Source organism: Pseudopipra pipra, chromosome 3 (assembly GCF_036250125.1).
Source record: "Pseudopipra pipra isolate bDixPip1 chromosome 3, bDixPip1.hap1, whole genome shotgun sequence".
Lineage (NCBI taxonomy): Eukaryota > Metazoa > Chordata > Aves > Passeriformes > Pipridae > Pseudopipra > Pseudopipra pipra.
In genome coordinates, this window is record NC_087551.1 from 50,322,594 (window position 1) to 50,341,694 (window position 19,101).

Below are 19,101 nucleotides of genomic sequence, written 5' to 3' on the forward strand. Positions count from 1 at the left end.
AGGAGAGTTGTCCTTGCTTCTGCCCTCCACAGTCATCTTGATCCTACAAAACTGCTCCTGTTCTAACAGGGTGGGCTTGACAGCAAATGAGAAAAAGGAAAGCAAATACAGTCACATTTTCTTAGGATTTTGTTACATGGGGTGCAGCTGACCATTCATCTGAATAGCGTTAGGCTGAAAATAGTAACTTTTCATCTAATTGCAGTCTCAGGCTTCAACTTCACAAGCAGCTGCTCAAGCAAAAGACTTCTGTACTCTTGGGAGGCCAGGCAGCATCTTATAAATGATAGTTTACAAAAAACCTAGCATATAAAAAAAAAAAAACAAACCAACCAAACAAAAAAACCTTGCAGCAAGAGATCTAAAAGCACATGGGGGACATTGTGGATTCTCCTAACTGGCATACTGAAATTGTAACGTAAAGCTGATAAAATGCTCCTTTTTCAAAAGTGCAGCAGTGTGTGGACTAACAAGGTGCTCATGAATGTGAAGTGTTTGGACTGTAGGGCTTGTCTTTCCCTACCTCTTTGCAAACTGCTAGGCAGGGGTTGGAGAGTGCCTGAGGAGGATTTGCATCAATGTGCCTGCAGTCTTTTCCAGATGCAAAACTTAATCGGATTCCATTTTGACAGAGCTAATGGCAAAAGAGAGGGTGCCAAATAATAATTTCACTTTTCTGATCTGTGAACATCAGTGGAATTTCCCTGGGCTTGGTCCAGCTTCTGCTTGACTACAGGAGTCCTTTGGACCTGTCAGTACGTGAATATGATCGCCTTTCCGTGTCCACTTCCGCTTAAGAACTTCATTTCCCTTTTCATGTTATAAAATTAGAAAAGCAGATACAGTGACCACATATGGCCAGGCAAAATCCTCCAGTAGGACAGTGACCCAGTGTCAGCCTTGTGTCCTGGCAAGCACAGGGCTGTGAGGTATCCTGTGCCCTCCTGGCTGCCATGGCCAACAGTGCAAGCTGATTCAGTTGTATGAATCAGAGAGAAGAGTAGGATCCTCTCTAATCTAGATCTTGTAGACTTTCTGGGTGGGTTAATCTAAAACCACTTCATGGCAGTCAGTGGTAATTTCCTGTCTAATATTAAAAGACTGCCTTTCCAGAAAATTGTGTCTGGTTTTCTTTTTTTTTAATTAAATCCCAAGAACAGTTTGTCACCCTTTCTGTAAACAAAGGGCATAGGAAGTACAATTTCACGGAGATAAGAGTTTTACATGTAGGCTGAGGAATGTGTGAACATGAAGTCCCTCCAGTACTGAGAAACAAATCCATTTTTATTTTTTTGAAGCATGCATATTACTGTGGTTGCTTACCCAGTTACGATGACTAAGTTACAGTACTTACTTTGCTATAACTTCGCGAGGGCTAGGACTGGCTGAGAATAAAGTAGGTATAAGTGGGTTCCCCTATGATTTCATACACAAAGTGTATTTCTCAATACTGAAAGCTATAATATCTTCCTCTATTTTAACTGGACTTTTCCCACTGATTTCAGCTAGACATGTTAATAGTATGTGCCTTTCAGGCAGTTGGCTTACAATCTTAAATTAGACACCACCACTGGGACTCCCTCATCTAACTTAGAGCTGAAACCTGTTGGGTGAGTTGTTCTGTAAGAGCTTCTGTGTGTCTCTATTGACTGCAAAGGGAGCCTGAATGGCAGAGTCCTGGAGTAGATGGTTATACCCTAGATGTTTGAAGGAAGGTGATTTCAACTCCATACTGTTGACAAGTTTCTGTGTGAGAAACTGGCCTTTCTGAAATGTCTCCGAATCCTCCTGGAATTTTTAGCTCAGACATGCTCTTATAATCCCAGATTTTCCCTGTATATTTTCTCTGAAGGTGAATTTTTGGAAATTGCACTTGAACTTAGCTAACAAATTGTGTGATGATCTAGTGAAAATAAATAAAGAATTCCTCTTTGTATTTTGTTTTGCATCACTTCTGTCTAGCAGTTTTGCCTTCTTCTATATTCTTCAGTGATTTATAGAATTAGCTGTTTTTCTGTATTATTTCAGAGTTTATCCTGAAAGTAATTCCCTCTGGAGAGGTTAATGTTTACTATTAGAATTGTTTTGAGGTAGTCCTAATTTATGTTACCCTGCTTCTTCTTCCCTTTTTCTCCCCTTCAGATTTATTCTGTCTGGTCTTTAGAATAATTTCATTAACCTGACATTTGTTGTGTTTTAGGAGAAACCTGATGTGAGTCCTACATCTCTACAGCTGCGATCCCAGATTGAGGTAAGCACGTAGATTTTGATCACCTACTTTTGTTTGTTTGGTCTTTAATTTGATATTCTGCATAAATTGGGTAAAGGCTTCTCTTGTGTCTGCTCTCACTGCTACGTTTCTTCTCTTGCAGGAGTCACTTGGTCTCAGCAGCACTGCATCAACACCCGACACTGAAAGAAAGTAAGTGAAGACACAGGAAAGAAATAAGGGAGAGGGAATTTTGTGCGTTTTCTTTTTCCTTGGAATAAATTCACTTTAGATCACATTGATATTGGAGTAAATTCACTTTAGATCACATTGATATTTCTATATTTCAAATCCAGCCATTATTAATGAAACCTGTGTTGGAACCTGCTCTTTCTCTTGTTCTCTTTTGACCTTTTATTACTTTGGGTTTATTATATCAAAAGAGGGTTGTTGCTTCTCCCCTCTTGGGATGTGCATACAACTGGTAGTCATTTTTGAGGAACACTGGTGATTTCACATTCTCTGCAAAGTAAACTTCCTTTAAAAATTACTATCTGTGACTAGGCCTAAATGCAGCCAGAAAGACAGGTGAGGGGAAGGGAGAGTTACAAACTTAAATCACATTCCTTTTCCTGTGCACTCCTGAGCTTGTAACTGTGCTTTTGAAAAAAGTGCCAAGGGAGTGAAGTATTTAAAACCAAGTTAAAAGGAGCTTTAAGTTTAGAATTCCTTAATAAAAACCTCTCTGTGAGGACTGAGAGAGTTTCTGTTTACTGTCACCTCCTGCTGCAATGTGTGTGCTTGTTTTCTGTGCCTCCTTCCTTTGATCCCAAGATCTTGGATCCGTACTGCTGCGGGTAACGTGCAGTGGTGCATGAAGACAACTGCCACTGTATTTCCAATTGCCTGCACTTCCTGGGGTAGTGCCAGCTGGACTGGTTCAGAGGGAGTACGTGGAATACAGTTGTGATGTGACATGCTTTTGTAAGGTTTTACAGTCCCACATTTGAATATCTTCCAGTGATTCAACACTGGACAGTAACAGGAAGATTTCTGCCCTTGTTTTTGCTAGTTCCGTAGAAGGACAGTCAGTCCTAGAGGGATCTGTGGTGGATATGGGGTATGGGACTCACACTGACTATGTAGAAGTCGGTTGTGTGGCAGTGAACAGCTGCTTAGGGGCTTCCTTTGTGATTGTCTGAAAGCTAGTTCATGTTAAAGGTCTCAGAGTGCAATAAATTGTCTTTTAGAGGTGCCTTATCTCACTTCATCACCCAAAGAGAAAGCAAAGATGGTTTGCTTGAGGCAGATGCTCATTTTCAAAATAGCATAAGACAGATGAGGTGAATTTTACCTTGGGTACTGTCACTGCCCCCATATTATATGCTGGTAAAAGAGAAGGCCTAGAAGTCTTATATTTTAATAATCATACTTCAGATACTGAAACATGAAAAAGTGTTCTTGAAGGATACCTGGCTGTCTAACACTATAATGAAACCAGAAGTGTCATGTGGATGGAAACATAATGAGAACTCTAATCTGGGAAGTAAACCTCCAAGGTTATCCTGTAATCCTAATGCTTTTCTCTCAGCCTCAAAGCACTTTATCCATGGGTAAATATCATCTCACCTCAGATAATAATGAGATAAGGATCTCACAGCGGGACAGCACACAACTGGGGAAGAAACTCCACTTACAAGTTCTAGCCAGCTTTCTAAGTTGTGTCTCTGTGTAGGTGTTGTACCACAAACAACTGAGTGAGAAGACAGTAGCTACACAAACATCTTCTGAGATAGCCCATTTACCTCACTGAAAGGGATTTAACCACCTTATCTTAGTTCAGATGAAAGGGACATGTGATTTTTGTGGACCTTTCAAGAGTGGAAGTGTCCCATTTGAGTATTTGCAGAGGAGTGTATGTGATTAACCTGATCATACATATGAAACCTGTGCAGGACAGGTTGTGCCAGATACTTGCACAATAAGACACCAGGCCATGTGATGCATTCTAATTGGACAAGATGTTGAAAATAATCAATTATATCTACTCAATACCATACAAATTATTCAAACCTGAAATAATAAAGGCCTGTGCTCATTAGTGACAGCCTGCCACATCAGTACTGGCTTCATTTCCCTCAGCTTGGAGAGCTGAATTTTCACATGAGTTGCCTCTTCCTGGCAGGCAGATTTTATAAAATTGATCTACAGGAAAATGACCACATCAAGCCCATTTGACACATCTGTACTTGCTACTAACATGTTGAATTTGATGTTTGTCAGAGGAGGATGTCATGTTGGCCCTAGGGTTTTTTGGGGGGTGTTCAGTGTTTAGTATATGGCTTTGATCTGAATTTTCTGTGTGGGCATGCTATGAGACAGGAAAGCTTATCCCTTTGGGGACACTGTTTTTGTGTACCTCTCATGCTGTGTGGAAGATGTGGGGTAAACCTTTTACAAAACTTCTTTTATTGTGAGAGTAGTTTGCAAAACACGAAACTTGATACAGATGTGCATTGGTTTCTCATATTCACAAAGAGATTTGGGGAACAAAAGGAAAGATTTGTTCAAAACTAGCCATCCAAACTTTCAGGAGCTGGCTGGATTGTGGCCACTCTTAGTAGCTCCCTCACCCAGCACTGCTGCCTGCACACCCTGCAGCTTAACACTACCGGGGTCTAAAGTTTTAAAAATAACACATCTGGATGGTTGTTTAATTTGCCAGAGTTTAGAGATTCCAGACAGACTGGGAGAAGCAATGTTTGCTTTAACCTGTTTTGGTTTCCCTTTTCTGTGGTACCCAATTGGAAGAGAGAGCCCAGCAGGCTCCACTGTACACCACACTGAAAACAGATTAACCTTGGTGGTCTGTGGTAGGAAAGAATCCTGTTTGTGTGGACAAGCAATGTATGTTCAGTCTTGCCTTGAGTCTTACTAACCCTGCTGCCCAGTCTGGTCAAAGTCAGTGCAAAATTAGTCACTGCCCTCAGTCCAGCAAGTTGTTTAACACATATTTATCTAGTGGGTGATGTGCTGTAACACAGATGAGCAGCCATAGGGCCTGGAGGGGGACAGAAGAGATTAAATGGGCCTGGAGGCGGAATTGTGTGTTACTGTGAGTCATTGTCCCTCCAGAAGGTATTTGGGCCAATACTACCTTCCTCTGTTGCTGACAACACTGTTCCTGTTAATTGGACAAAGCTACAAAAAAGACTGCACATGTGAACCTGCTCTGAGCATTATATATGCCCTACCATATATGGCTTTTGTTTGATTGGTTCTGACACAGAGAGAAAAATCTTCACTGTAGCAAAAGCCTCTGAGATTTATGTGAATAACAGCACGGGTACTGATATGGCCTGAAAAGCTATCCATAAACAATAGAAAGCAAAGTCATATTTGTTCAAGCTTTGCCTCACAATTGCTCTGTTTTTTTGTCCTTACTGGAGTTCCTTCTATAAATTGAAACAGTTCGTCAGGTTTCTAAGTCATGCCATATTCAGCAAATAATGCAAAGCAGGGAATGAGGTGTTGTAGCTCTGTTCTCTGAATAATAAATTTCACTTCCCTTCGCCCTTTCCAAGATTTCCATCTTTTAAACTGCAGCCTTGCTGTAAGCTGTGGTGCTAGCGTAACTTTGCAGATTTTCAGTATGCCTTCAGTAAATTGGCAACAGCATCTTTAAGCAATATTATTCATTTTAAACAAAAATCTCCCCAGAACTGCAGGTGCTTCTCTACAAACAGATTGACTTCTGCTTTTGCTAGAAGAATCATCAATGTAGCAAATATACAGTAAATGTGTTCTTTAGCAGTTACTGTTACTTCTCTGACCCCATACCATGTTGATCTGGGGACGTATTGTATATACAATCCCTATTATTTCCAAGTGATGGCAACACCCCAAGGATGTTTACTCAGATAGGGGACTGAGCAAGGTTTTCTCATAATTGTAAACAGAGCTTTTAAACAATGTAACCCAACTTTTAGCCTGTTCCCATTTTTGAGTATTCAAGTGTACATGACAGACTGATGAGCTCTGCACGTTTGCCAGGAAATCCAGGTTAAACCCAGTCCCCTGAACTCAGGCTTCTGCATCCTGACTCTCATCCTGTTTTTAGAAGAACTGGGGGGATGTTTCAGAGGGGAAGTTGTGTGTTTTCCCTCTTGGGAAATAGATCTGTTTGCTATCACTGTTTGCTCCATCAGCCTCTGGGCCAGTTTCAGATGTAATGTATCAGAGAACTGCCAGGAAAGAGAAAGAAGTGGTGAGAGACCCAAGAGCACTGCATAGAGATAGGATGAGGTACTGACACTCCTGTATACTAATTTTTTTTCTTTGCAATTGCTAGAAAAAGGAAGGATGAAAACAATGAATGAGGTAACAGCTGTATCATGTATCTGATGTTTCACAGTCATTCCCACTACCTTTGCATGACAGTGGGTGTTATGAATTGTCACCTCCTATGTGAATCACCTCCTGTTTCTTGAACTGTACCACTCAAGCACACTCCTGACCAAGTAAAAGAAATGGTCACACTTCACATCAAGTGCCACAATTCATCCTGCTATACTACTCAGCCTGTGGCTCAGTACAGTTCAATTGTTCTTGACCCTGTGATACTCAGGACCTAAATCCAAGACTCTGCCAGAGCAGGAAACTGGCCAGAAACAGACTTGTCGGGGAGAAGAAGAAAAGCAAGCACATGTGGGGTACAGGCAGTACAGGGCAACATTGCTCAGGGTCTTTGCATTCCCCTGGTGTGTGGAAGCTGCTGTGCCTCTGGCAGCTGTGTCCTCAACTCTCTGCTTCAGCTGCTCCCGAGAGCGAATGTCTTTGTCATCCTCTCTATGTGTACAGGATGTATTGAGCCACTCGCCATGGAATTTGTACAGTCTGACCAGATCTCTGATGGCTTGTTGGGAATATCACAGCAGGAGTCACACAGTAGGCTCCTCGGGCATTGTGACTTTCTCAGAGGTTGTGAGCAGGCAAGCAGTAAGGCCACAACACAAGTGGCTGCTATCTGCATGCTGTTGTCACTGCAGGAGAGATGATTGACTGAATCTGTTTTTACAGATTTTCTGCAAAGAATGTGCCATAGTACAGCCATTCAGTGTCCTGTGGTATAAACTGGAACTCTATATTAGTCTAAGGCTGGGAGAGTGCTTACATTTCAGTGTTCCCATCTTCCACAATGATTTTTAGTGAAAGCTGCAAAAAGGTTCATGCAAGTCTCAATTGTGCCCCCTTTGGTACACTAATTTACTGGCCTTTGCCATCAGTTTTTAACACTTGATTCCCTAATCCTCTTTCCCTACAGCATCCAAGCTGCAGGTCAAGATTTGAATGCAGGAGGTTATTAAATCATCCCGTTAAATCAAGCCCCTGGGGGGGCTTAAATTCTATCACTTAGATTTTGGCAACTTCTCAAGGTGCCCAGATTACCTTTGGCAGGTATTTGTAAGCTCATCTGCAAAGAAAGAGGAGTGCAAGTCTGACAGAGGATGTGAGGCAGAGAGAGTAGAAACAGAGAAGAACAAAGCAGAAAACAAACAAATCCCCTAAAGAGAGAATGCTAAAGGCTGCACTTAATTGCTAACAGAATGAATTGTTCCTCTCAAACAGTTTAAAAATGGAAAAGAATATTGGAAGGAAAAGAAGTAAGATCTTTCTGTACTTGAGATGTTTGCATTTAAGATACATTTTTTTATACACCCTTTGCTTGCAGGAATTGAAAAAAATCAGCGAATGTGTATGGCCCTGTTTTCACTTGTTTGAGGCCTGATTTAGTCAAAGCCAAATTATTCATGCTGCCTTTAAACAGCCTCCTCAAGAGAAGTAGGGCAGGAAACTCCCACAATAACCCACACAATAGGAGCAAGAGGCCAGCCAAATGATGCCTGGGACACGTGAGGAGGGAAACCAGTGTGCCTTTCAGCAGCTGGAAGAAGATTTCAATCCTGTTAATTTTGTATGGGGAGGTATGAAGGGTGCCTTTCACACCAAAGTCAGACTTGTCACAGCTAGTTGAGATGGCACACAATGAGCAATGCGCGGAGAACAGGGATGCGTTGCCTGCAGTACATCAGGCCCTGCTCTTTGCTGTCAAAGAGTTTTTAGCTGGCAATCATCTGCCTCCTGGCTGGGACCAACTAGTCAGTTATTACATACGTGACATACCCCCACCTGCCTGCTGCCAGTCCCCGGACCAAGCCTGTGGGGCCAACGTGGTGACTTCCATGCTGGTGATGCTGTGAAATACACATACACATGCAGGGCCCACAAGCAGCTCAGTGTTTGTTTCCACTGAGAAAGTTTTGACCTGCTTAAAGTGCCATTGCTATGGAAACCTAATGAGAAGATAATTGAATGAAACGTCTTTGCTTTCCATCCCTTTCTCACACTGATGCCAGCAAGGTCAGAACCTTGCAGGCCTCCTTTCTCTTCAGGTTCATGCAAATTTGATAAAAATACCAAAGGCCCATTTTCTTCCCTGTGCCAGCTCCAGTTAGATAAATTATCTTGTATTCAGTCAGGAGCAGTTACAAGTGTGTCAGTTTTTCATACTAATTATGTAACTGGGCCATTTCTAATGCATGCGGATAACCAAATGGCTTTGCAGCAGAGCCAGCATGGGCTTTTGCACTGGTTTATTCACCACTATGAATGTGCCTAATATTTGTATACTGAAAATCCCATCTAAACCATTTTCCTCAGTGGGCTATAAATAGTCCTTGGGAAGGAATGAGAGGGGCACTATCAGTTTATTGAAGATCATAACAGTAGTGGTTTCATTATCATATGGTGCTGTGCATCTGTGGATTTTAAAGTCCGTAAATGAGACGCGGCCATTTGTTAAAGAACATATACATTTAAAATACTTATTGTTGAAACAAACCTCCATCATTCTCAGTTCCCGTGTTTGTTCTGTTTCGAGAATGATGAGCTTTTAAAAATCAACAGGCACATTCATGAAAGCAGCACATGGTGTCATTTGTTTGTCTTTCTAGTTCTGTGGAGTACCAGCACATTCTTGGGGTACGTGTGGCTGTGTCTCTTGTAAAATCAACTGCTCTCTATGCAAAATAAGCCCTGGTGTTATTCTGTCTGAGACTAGAATTAGTCCAGAGTTAACAGGGAAAGCTCTAGCCTAGCAGCTCAATGCAGCCTGGTTAAAACCTGTCTTAATAATCAGATAGGCTCAGTTGGCTTGTGATGCAAACGTGTGCATTCGTTCTTCCTTTCACTCCAAATTTTGGAGACCGCCTTCAGGTTTCAAGGGGATTCCTTAGGTACAACAATGTCATCACCACTGCAGCACTTTTATGGAAAGACAGATTCAAAGATCCTTTTGGATGCCGGGCTTTGACGTTGTTCATACAAAGCTCACAGGCTTCAAAAGAACAACGAGAAGTGTCCTCCAGAGGCAATCCTCAGGCTGATATCTTTGTATCTGGGATGTCTGGTCAGGCCTCTTATCTTTCAAGCAGCCTCTTATAAAAGCAGTTAATTAAGTTTTTAAAGTTGTCCTCCCTTTCTCTGCCTGCTGTTGGAAGTTTGTCCAAATAGGAAATGCTAGCTCCTCTTTTCTAATTTTTTCCAGCTTATGTCTGTTTGTTCCTGTACGTAGTTTATTAATAGGCAATAAGTTAATCTTCTTGCAGCTTTCCAATTTGACAGGCAAAACTTTTCTAACTTTCTCTTATAAGAAAAATTGTCCAGTCCCCTGGCCATTCTAACAGGTTTTCTCTTTACAACTTCTGTTTTGAATTCATCTTTCTTAAGCATAAATAATGGTGGTTGTATGATCATTCTCATATATATTCATTCTTTGTACTGCCATTGGAATTTCCCATCCTTATGCCTTTTGGGATTAATGTGTAGGTTTTTTCTCAATCATCCTTTTCCCACTGGTATCCCCAGGTACTCTGTCATTTGCAGACCTCAAGCATTTGAAAGACTGACTTTTGTGTCCATTCTGTTTTGTGCACTTGCACATTTCAGTGTGAATGTAAACTCATTTCTGTTAAGCCATACTTTCTAATCAAGAAGTTCCTGGTCCAGGTTTTCCACTCCAGCTGTTGCTACTAATTTTATGTCACTGACCTCTGAGTGGCCTGATGTAATTTACTAAACTCTGCTCAAACTCATCAACTCTCTAGGGCAGTAATATTTGCTTACTCTCAAAAGTAGCTCCATTTTTAGATTATATATTGTGCCTTCTGTTTTGTGGTGGTTTGGGAGGGGCTTTTTTGGTTTGGGTTTTTTTTTTTCTCACATATATTTGTTTCAGCATTTTGGCTCAAAGAGGCACCAAGTATCAGCATAGATAGGTTTTGAATTTGTGAACTTAATGGATTAAAATTTTGACCCCTTCTGCTGGCCACATTCAGAGATTATGTGTTGATAAGAAAATCACCATTTTCTTTCCCTCTGGCCATAAATCTTTTTTTCTTCCTTGTTGTGTGAATGTATACCCATACGTTTCTTCTGTTGTATGCTGTGACAGAGTACATTTCATGTGAAAGCTTGCTAATGAAGTTGTACATCAGACCACAACAAAAATGAAGGCCTCCATGGTGGAGTGATGGCATTTGGCTCCTTTTCAGACACACAGTGCTGAAACTTCTGCCAAGTGTCACTGCATCATTAACTTTCAGTACAAGTTATCAGTCTATGAATGGAAGAACACAAATCTCTTTCAGTGCACGTTCAAGGAAGCGCTGCAGATTTAACAGAGTAAGGGAGTGTAATTTGCAAATCAAACATATAGCGACTCCTAGGTACTCTGAAATTTTTCACCAGAGATCTAGGAAGTAAAACGCTTGATTGATTTCACTGAGGATTTTTAAGCATCAGAGCTGTCTAGTGGAACTAAAGCCAGTGCCCTATCAGACACTATGTGGTAAGTTTTGTTGGCATTTCCATCTCTTCAGACCAGCTGTTAGCATTTTCAAGGTCAGCCCAAGCACAGAAGATTTCCTCTTTAAAGAATGCATGAAATGATAATTGGAATTTGCATAGTTCAGCATAGTTCTCAAATCAGCTATAAATGAGAAGGTGGATCCTACTTTCTGTGGATCCTACTCTTCTCCTGACCCACTCTAGTTCAGGCGTTAGAACTTTACTCCTACTGCCTTTCCCGTTCTTTGGAGGCCAGTGTGTGATGAGTTGGTGGTCTCAGGCCAATTCCCAGCGAACAGATGTCCACATCACAAACAGTGCCGCTACACCTGCTACTTACTTGAATCATTGTTGGCAACTGTGCAAGAGAAGAAAAGGATTAAAATGGATTTGTAGGCCACAGAGCACAAGAGACTGCCTCTCCACTTTGAGGCTGTTTTCACTAGTGAGGCAGAGTTCCGATCATTAACAGATTTCATTTTCTAAGGATGAAGACTTGGTATATTTCATGGATACTAAATTCATTTAAGATAAATAGGTGAGGTCTATGCTCATGTGCAAAACATGTAGTGGATTAATTCTGTCGGTTCCAACAGAACTTTGCTTTCATAAAAACAAAAGTCTCTGTATACAATTCCACGTACTTTTTATCTGATCTTTATGTAGGAAAACACTTGCTAACAACTTTACTTTGAAGTGTCTGAATGAATTCCTGACCCTGTTCAGAGGCTTTTCTGGAAATTTGTACCCAGAAAGTATGGGGTTTGTATTTTTCTCCTGCATTTTTTATTCAGGCCTCTTAAAATCTAGCCATTTGATGGCATATTATTAACTTTTCTCCTTCAAGGGTAAACTTCATCAACAAGGAGAACACTGAATGTCTCCCTCCTCCTGGTACATAAAAAAATTGAAGTTTGTTTGCCTCAATTAGTTTGCAGTTTGTGCTGGATTAGATTTCTGATCAGTCTGAGTTCGAAAGAGATTGCATTTCAGAGCTTCATCGTGCCAGACCCTCCTTGTCTAGATGAATTACTAATCAAACTGAAACTTCACACTGTCTTGTTTCCCCTTTAATGATGTCTTTGCAAATTGATGAGTATGTGTTTCATGCTTATAAGACGTTGGCCAGTAATTACTTACACCTTCTAAACCCTGAACTGGCTTAAACTAAAATTTTCCTTTTAGTGGTTTACTGAATTGATCAGAAACTCTTCATTGCCCTCTGCTGGGGATCTGAGAGAGCTAAAGGAGCCCATGCAGACAGAGTGTGTGGACAGCAACAAGCGCATGGCATGTGTGTATTATTATATGGCTCGTTCAAAGAACAATTTGGCTTGAGGTCTGCTTGGTACGCTGGGGTATGCGTGTTTCCATTCTGCATGGCCACAGTAGAGCCACCGCACAGTAGAGCATTGTCACATCGCAGGGCCAAGCTCTCAGCAAAAACACTGCAGTAATGCTTTGCACTTGGAGCCTCCAGCAAAGCCGTTGATGCTGGCAGGGCAGAAGTCATTTCACTGGCTTGGTGCTGTATGGTTAAATAGAAAGACTTCAAAGAATAACGCAAGGTTTGGTAATTTCTATTAGCTCCATTTATACAGACAGAAAAAAAAGCCAATGAACCAGGGTGATGCTGTCTCATCAGAGATCCCACAATGAATTGTTGGCACTGAGTTGGAATCCATTATGGAAAACTGGTTCAATGAATATAAAGACCTAGAACAAAAGATTTATTTACTATTTTAGTGGGTTGTTTGTAAAGTCCATGTTCTGTTAAAATAAGTCTCTCCAGCTAGCTTTTGAGGAAGGGAGCATACACTGATGGGAAAGCACACAAAAGGGACTCAGGAGCAAGAAGCTGTAGTCTCCAGTCATCTGTGGTTGCACTTCATAGGGTCTGGACAAGCTTTCTTAAGCTTGTCTTGAAATCTCTACTACTTTTTCCACACAGTGGCTTCTGAAAGTGTAATGAACACATATTTATAAAGCTTTATCAGAGAAAAAACAAGTGGGCTGAAAACTGTTACACAGCTAAACAAATGCAGCATTGCAGTTCTACAGTTTCTAAGGCAGCAAAATTGCTGTTTTGCAAATGGAAGGGGGAAGCTATGTGAATAATTGTTTTTCTTAGGGATCCCTGGACTCTTTTGCCTTAACCATAGATTTTTGTCACTATATATTTTTCTATGCGGGTCACAAAAGTCATGCTTAAGAGGGGAACTCAGTTGCTGTGGTTAGACCAGTGCGTTCAGGTTTTGTTTCCAACTTGCTGCACTGGGAAGAAAAGGGAAGAGAAAACAGCTCATGATGTATTGTTTGGAAACTATAATTTACTGTAACCAGACAGCTCCCATGAAATGTGAGAAGCCTGCATCAATAAGTCCATTTCTCTTTTTTGTCCTAGGCTCTCGATTCATAAATCAAGCTCGGAAGAAGGCTCTGTAGGTCAGTATATTTCATTTTATTTGATACTCCTGTGGAATTCTTAAACAGCTTTTGAGTTTTGCTTGTGCTGGGATGTGAAGAGCTGAGTAAACACAATGCTGGCAGAAGTCAGCAGCATGTGTGTGTGTGTGTGTGTGTGGAGAGCGAGTCTCAGCAGCTTTAAGTTAAATGCTGGGTGTCTCAGTGATCACTGAAATTGCCCAACCAGCATTGTCATGTGATAAATATGCATCTTTTGACTTGTTATATTGAATTTCAAATGTTTGCTTGTTAGATCACTGCTAGCCTGTTTGTTTGTATTCTGAAAACTACCGCCACCAGTGAATAACTGGGATTTTTGTTATTTTTGTTCATGTCATGCCAGAGTCTCTTCCTTTATTTCTGAAATATTTTGCTCATTGGAGAGGAAAAATTAAACTGGGAGGTTTTTCTTGTTTGTTTCTTTTTAATGATATTCTAGAGATATGTCCACACAGTCTAAACTTAACCACAATTTCAGAGTCAGCAAACCAAGCTCTAGATCATCTAGGGTGAAATCTTAAATACGATAGTCACATGCTGAAACTGAGTGGCACAGTATAAAATACATTCCTTTGAATTTTTCAAAATATGTTCCTTTGAATTTTCAAATGCTCTTTATCAGTAGCATTTCTGCCAGATCAGGCACACTATGTTCACTTGCAAGTGGCATAAACTTTATAGCATGCACCCTGGTTAATTCAATGGAACACAGTTATATATGCCCTACCTTGGGCAAGATGCCATTTTTCTTTTTAGAGCAAATGATTATTTCTGGGTCATCAATCCATATGCAGATCTGATATTAGTGGACATGGAGACCCAGCCCTGTACAGTCCAGGCATACAGAGAAGCAAGAGCCAGATGTAGCTGATAGTCTTATAAAATTTCTCATGCCAAGTAGCAGAATGTGTGTACTAGAAAACTGCTTATCTTAAGTTCTGGCTTAGGCTGCATAACTGTGATTCAGTTAAAGAGAATAGACCAACAAAATACTTCAAAAACACTTCCAGACTTGACATTAGTAACTCAGAAGACATCAAAATGAATGTTAAATATTTTCTGTTTATAATTCTAAATATGTATGTTACTTGCTTATCTCAGTCCTCTGTAGCATTGTCAATTATAAAAGAACGTGTATTTCCCTGAAATGGCTATATCAGCATAGTTCTAGCACAGAATAAATCAAGAAAACCAGAAAATCTGAGATTTTTTTATTCTTGTTTCTGATTTAAAAATGCAACTTAATGCTTGAAAGCTTCTCTAGCCTTTACTAACTAATGTTTCTTTCTAAAATTCTTTTTCCCTTTCCCCTCAACCTCCCTCCCCACTTTCCCTTTAGGGAAAGCAGACTGGAAAAAGAAAAATAAGTTTTTTTGGCAGAATTTCCGAAAGAACCAAAAAGGACTAATGAGGCAGACTTCAAAAGGTAAAGCTTTTTCAAGGGCGCACATCCTATCCATATAAAATAAAAAGAGCCAGCATCACAAAGGAGTAAAATGCATTTGTAATATTGTGGCGGTTGGGGATCTGTGGCTCTGGAAGTGTCACAGATTGGTTCATCATGACAGTGCTCAGAATGACAAGTCATATTCTTGAGACTGTAGACATGAGGCTGGGATGCCTTTAGCCTTGACTGTCAGTGATGGCACACACACAAAGCGATGCAGTTAATATCTACTTATAAGTCATATTTGTAAATAAACAAGATGTTCTTTTTTTTTTTTTTTCTTTTCTGGTCCTGGCTTGATAAGAGAAATACTGATCTTCTTTAATTAGAAAGGTATTTCTTCTTTCTTTGTCATTTGGTTACTTTGAGCTGTTTGTTTTAGGCTTGAATCTGGCCTGCCATTGTTGGACAAGTCGCTTATAAGAAGGAGTAGTAAAAGCGCCTCTGGTGACTAGTGCAAATACAGGATTCTACTTAAACTGTCAGGTGTCTTTCTCTAGTTCTTCTCCAAAAGATGCAGCTGTGCATTGCACAGCTGTGCATTGCACATTTTCTGTTCACATAGAAAATGTCTATCTGTGAGATTCTTATGTTGCAAACAGGCGCTTCTCCACATCTCTATGTCTGTGTTCAGATGGATTGTGAAAGATGGCAAACGCCCAAAAGAGATACACTTTCAGTTAAACGTGGGTCCTTGCTGGCTCTGAAGGCAAGTTCTAATTGTCTGTGCTGACATGCCATGCACACACCAAAAGGAGAGGTCCTGTAGTTGGGAGCCCCAGTACATCCCATACCATGTACCAGCTTAGTGGCCAATTAGATAATCTGGATAGATCAGAAGACATGGCCAGTCCACAGCAGAGAGCTGCAAGGGCCCAGTATGCCATTCCTGAAAAGGCTTCCCATCTGCTCTGGCGGCTGACTACAGTATTCCTCAGGGCTGAGTGCAGGACTTTTCTGACATTAGCACTTTCTCTTTTGATTCTTGTCTTTGAGGGTCAATAACCATGTGATGACGGTCACATTTTATTTCTCTTTGTCATGCTCACTTGCTTTCAGTGTCAAAGTAGACTTAGTTTTTTTTGTCCCAAGTTACTTCCTTTTATTGCTCAGTTACGTCGAAATCATTCCGTTCTTTGAAATCATACTAGGAGCCTGCTCTGATGAGGGTCTGTTTCTGGCCAGCCAGATCCACATGGCAGCCAGATTTCAGAGCACTGGGTAAAATCCAGTTTCAATGTACCCTGCTCTGTACATGAACTCCTACACATGCTCAATATATTTGTGCTTTTTCCTGCAGGAGAGGATGTAGGGTATGTGGCCAGTGAGATCACAATGAGTGATGAGGAACGGATCCAGCTGATGATGATGGTCAAAGAGAAGATGATCACCATCGAGGAAGCACTTGCTAGGGTATGATATGTACATACTTGAATCTCCTTGAGAAACTTGCTTTAGGATGTAGGATATATCAATTTGTAGTTTTACTTTGTTCAGAAAACATAGGAGAAGGTGAAGAAAGGCTGCCTATTTGCCCCATTGTACTAGGTAATATAAATTAGATAGCAATTCCTTTGTTTGTTGGGAAAAAATAGATATCCAATGTATGATATATTAATAGAGTCCTAAAAGCATTTGATTCTCTCCATTGATAATAAAGGGTGCTAATCAGAGAAAAGCTCAAGTGTAGACATTTTCGTTGCAGCTGTCTAAAGTAAGGGAGAGGTATCTCACTTGAAGTCTTTCTTTATCAAGTACGTTCATAGGTTTGTTTAAGTACTAATAGGAATGCTTCAGGGTTTGCTGAGTTTCAGTGCAACTTTTGAATTTGTACCCTTGTGTAAAACACTGTGATGGAACACAGGGTATTCCTTATGGTTTCCATTAGAGAAAATGTGATTTAGATCGGTTGACAGTCAGATAAATATTTTTACTGACATACTACATCTTGAAATAGATTAACCTAGAATATAAAATTATGTTATTGGCTGAAGAAAGTATTGCTTTGCTGGAAATTATATAATGAAAAAATGCAAAATTTTTAAATTATCGAGTGGCATTATTGGAAATTCTTTTACTTCTCTGTTCTTAAAATTTTGGAGGGAGAGGGCTGTACTTAATCTGATAGTTTGTATGTGGACTGTTACTGTTTCCCTCTAGTGGTCTGAGCTACTAACAACAACTTTTTTTTTTTTTAATACCAGTTCTTGAGGGTCATTTCAACACTTTAACTCCAGTAGGATTGGTGTTTTGTTTGAAGTCTTTTATTGGGAAACAGGGAAGATGAGGAGATTTTTTGGTTGGTAGGTTGGGGTTTTTTTAAATCATAAAGGATAGCTCCTAGTCTTTACTGCAGATAATTTTCTTTATGAAGGAAATTGGCAGATCATTGTGATTTAGTCTATTCACTGTAAACTGTGCCTCTGAGATGGGGATGTGTAATTTATGTTTTACCAATGACAGTTCATCAAATTTCAATATTCACAGATCTTTTCCTTCTAAGAAAAAAAAAACACTGATTTTTAAAACTTCTGATTCTAGGACAATTTATTTTGAATAAGTGAGACCAGCAGTACAAAAGTTCAGATTTTCCCAGTTGCACAGTGATACAGGGGAAAAATAAAATTAAATTAATTCTTGCTATTTAATGAGGATTGATATCTTCTTATCACTGGAAAATGTTCTCTCTGTCTTTTCAAATTTCAGCTGAAGGAGTATGAAGCCCAGCACAGGCAATCAAGTAATGTAGATCCTACAGAATGGCCTGATGGTTCTTACTCAACATTTGATGGCTCTTCCAATTGTAATGTAAGTACCTGTCATTCTGATATAGCTCCCCAGTATCATTTAATATTTAAATTCTTTCACTGAAGCACAGAAATATCCTGATTTACCTGGTGATTTCCTTAATAGCAAATGTATCACTGATCTAGTGATGCTATGTTCTGTCTGCAGAAAATCTTCAACATGCATTTTAAATCTTCAAACTCTGTTGTCATGGACTTCAACAGTCTTATTGTATAATCTCTCTCTTTTCTTTTTTTTTTTTTTTTTAATCTAGCTCTTTGTCACTGAGCTTTTGAAGCACAAGACAAAAATCCCCTTGTTACAAAATGCACAGAGAAGGGGGTTTAGGTTGTTTAGAGCAAAGTTTCACTTTGCTGATTCACAAGTAGAATTTCTCAGGCTTTTCTTGCCATTGTTGATACGTTCTGTTTGAGGGTCTGACTAAGTCCTAGCTGCCTGCTGCCTTCAAGCACTTCTATCTCTGCATTTGGAAAGTCACAGCCCAGAGTTTGCAGTTTTTGCCAGGCCCATAAGAAGTAAGGCAGCTTTCCTCCCTTTTCTTTTTACTTCTGAGCTGTGTAGCTTCTCTATGGGCACCAGGCAGTCTCTGTGTCATGCCATACTGAATTAATTAATTTTTCCTTCCAGATATCTTCATTTTCACCGAGTAGTTTATTCCACTTCATTTCTCTAATTGAAAGTTCACAGATAAATCTTAGAGAACACATTCAGCTGTCAAATTCAAGCTCCATGTAACCCATATAATTGAATCATAAGCTTTTGAGACCATTGATTGATTTATTTATTTTATTGTCAATGGAATTTCCTGCTTACTGCAGCCGACTGTTGGCTTCTCCTCCCTAAAAGAAAAAAGGAATGCTATATCATTTTATGAGATGTTTAACATATTTGGTGGTAGAGAATGATTTTCTTGTTTATATTCAAGAAAGTACACCCATCTCTAGTTAGATTGGAGCAGAGGGGAATTGATGTTGCCTTATACTGTGTTCTGATATATCAAAAATCTGCAAAGAATGGAGAAGGAAGGATCCTGGCTCTTCTGGACTGATTGTTTAGCCAGCTGAAAGATGTCTTGATCTTTTCCTCATTAGTATTTGTAGCCTGAACTTTCCCTTCTTGAGGCCCTTGCCCAAGGTACTTATAGCATAAAATCCTCAAACTCTAATTTGCCATGGTCAGATCTCAGAAGGATACTGAATTTCCCTCTTAAATCTTCTGATAGTGGTTTATACTTGTGTTGAAGTTTCTGAAAGCTGTGTATATC

The 19,101-nt window shown here is 40.0% G+C and overlaps 1 protein-coding gene across 7 annotated transcripts in view; it reads left to right on the top strand.

Moving 5' to 3' along the window:
* The window catches only part of SASH1 (SAM and SH3 domain containing 1), a 542,727-nt gene that overhangs the window by 478,456 nt on the left and 45,170 nt on the right, over positions 1-19,101 (top strand). For 5 of the 7 annotated variants that reach the window (XM_064649068.1, XM_064649070.1, XM_064649072.1 and 2 more), the window contains exons 3-8: positions 2,201-2,251; positions 2,373-2,422; positions 13,521-13,561; positions 14,922-15,008; positions 16,330-16,442; positions 17,736-17,837. In XM_064649068.1, coding sequence (XP_064505138.1) covers positions 2,201-2,251; positions 2,373-2,422; positions 13,521-13,561; positions 14,922-15,008; positions 16,330-16,442; positions 17,736-17,837 — 444 coding nt within the window. The remainder of the gene's footprint in view (positions 1-2,200; positions 2,252-2,372; positions 2,423-13,520; positions 13,562-14,921; positions 15,009-16,329; positions 16,443-17,735; positions 17,838-19,101) is intronic. The other 2 variants (XM_064649069.1, XM_064649073.1) reach the window with 1 other exon arrangement.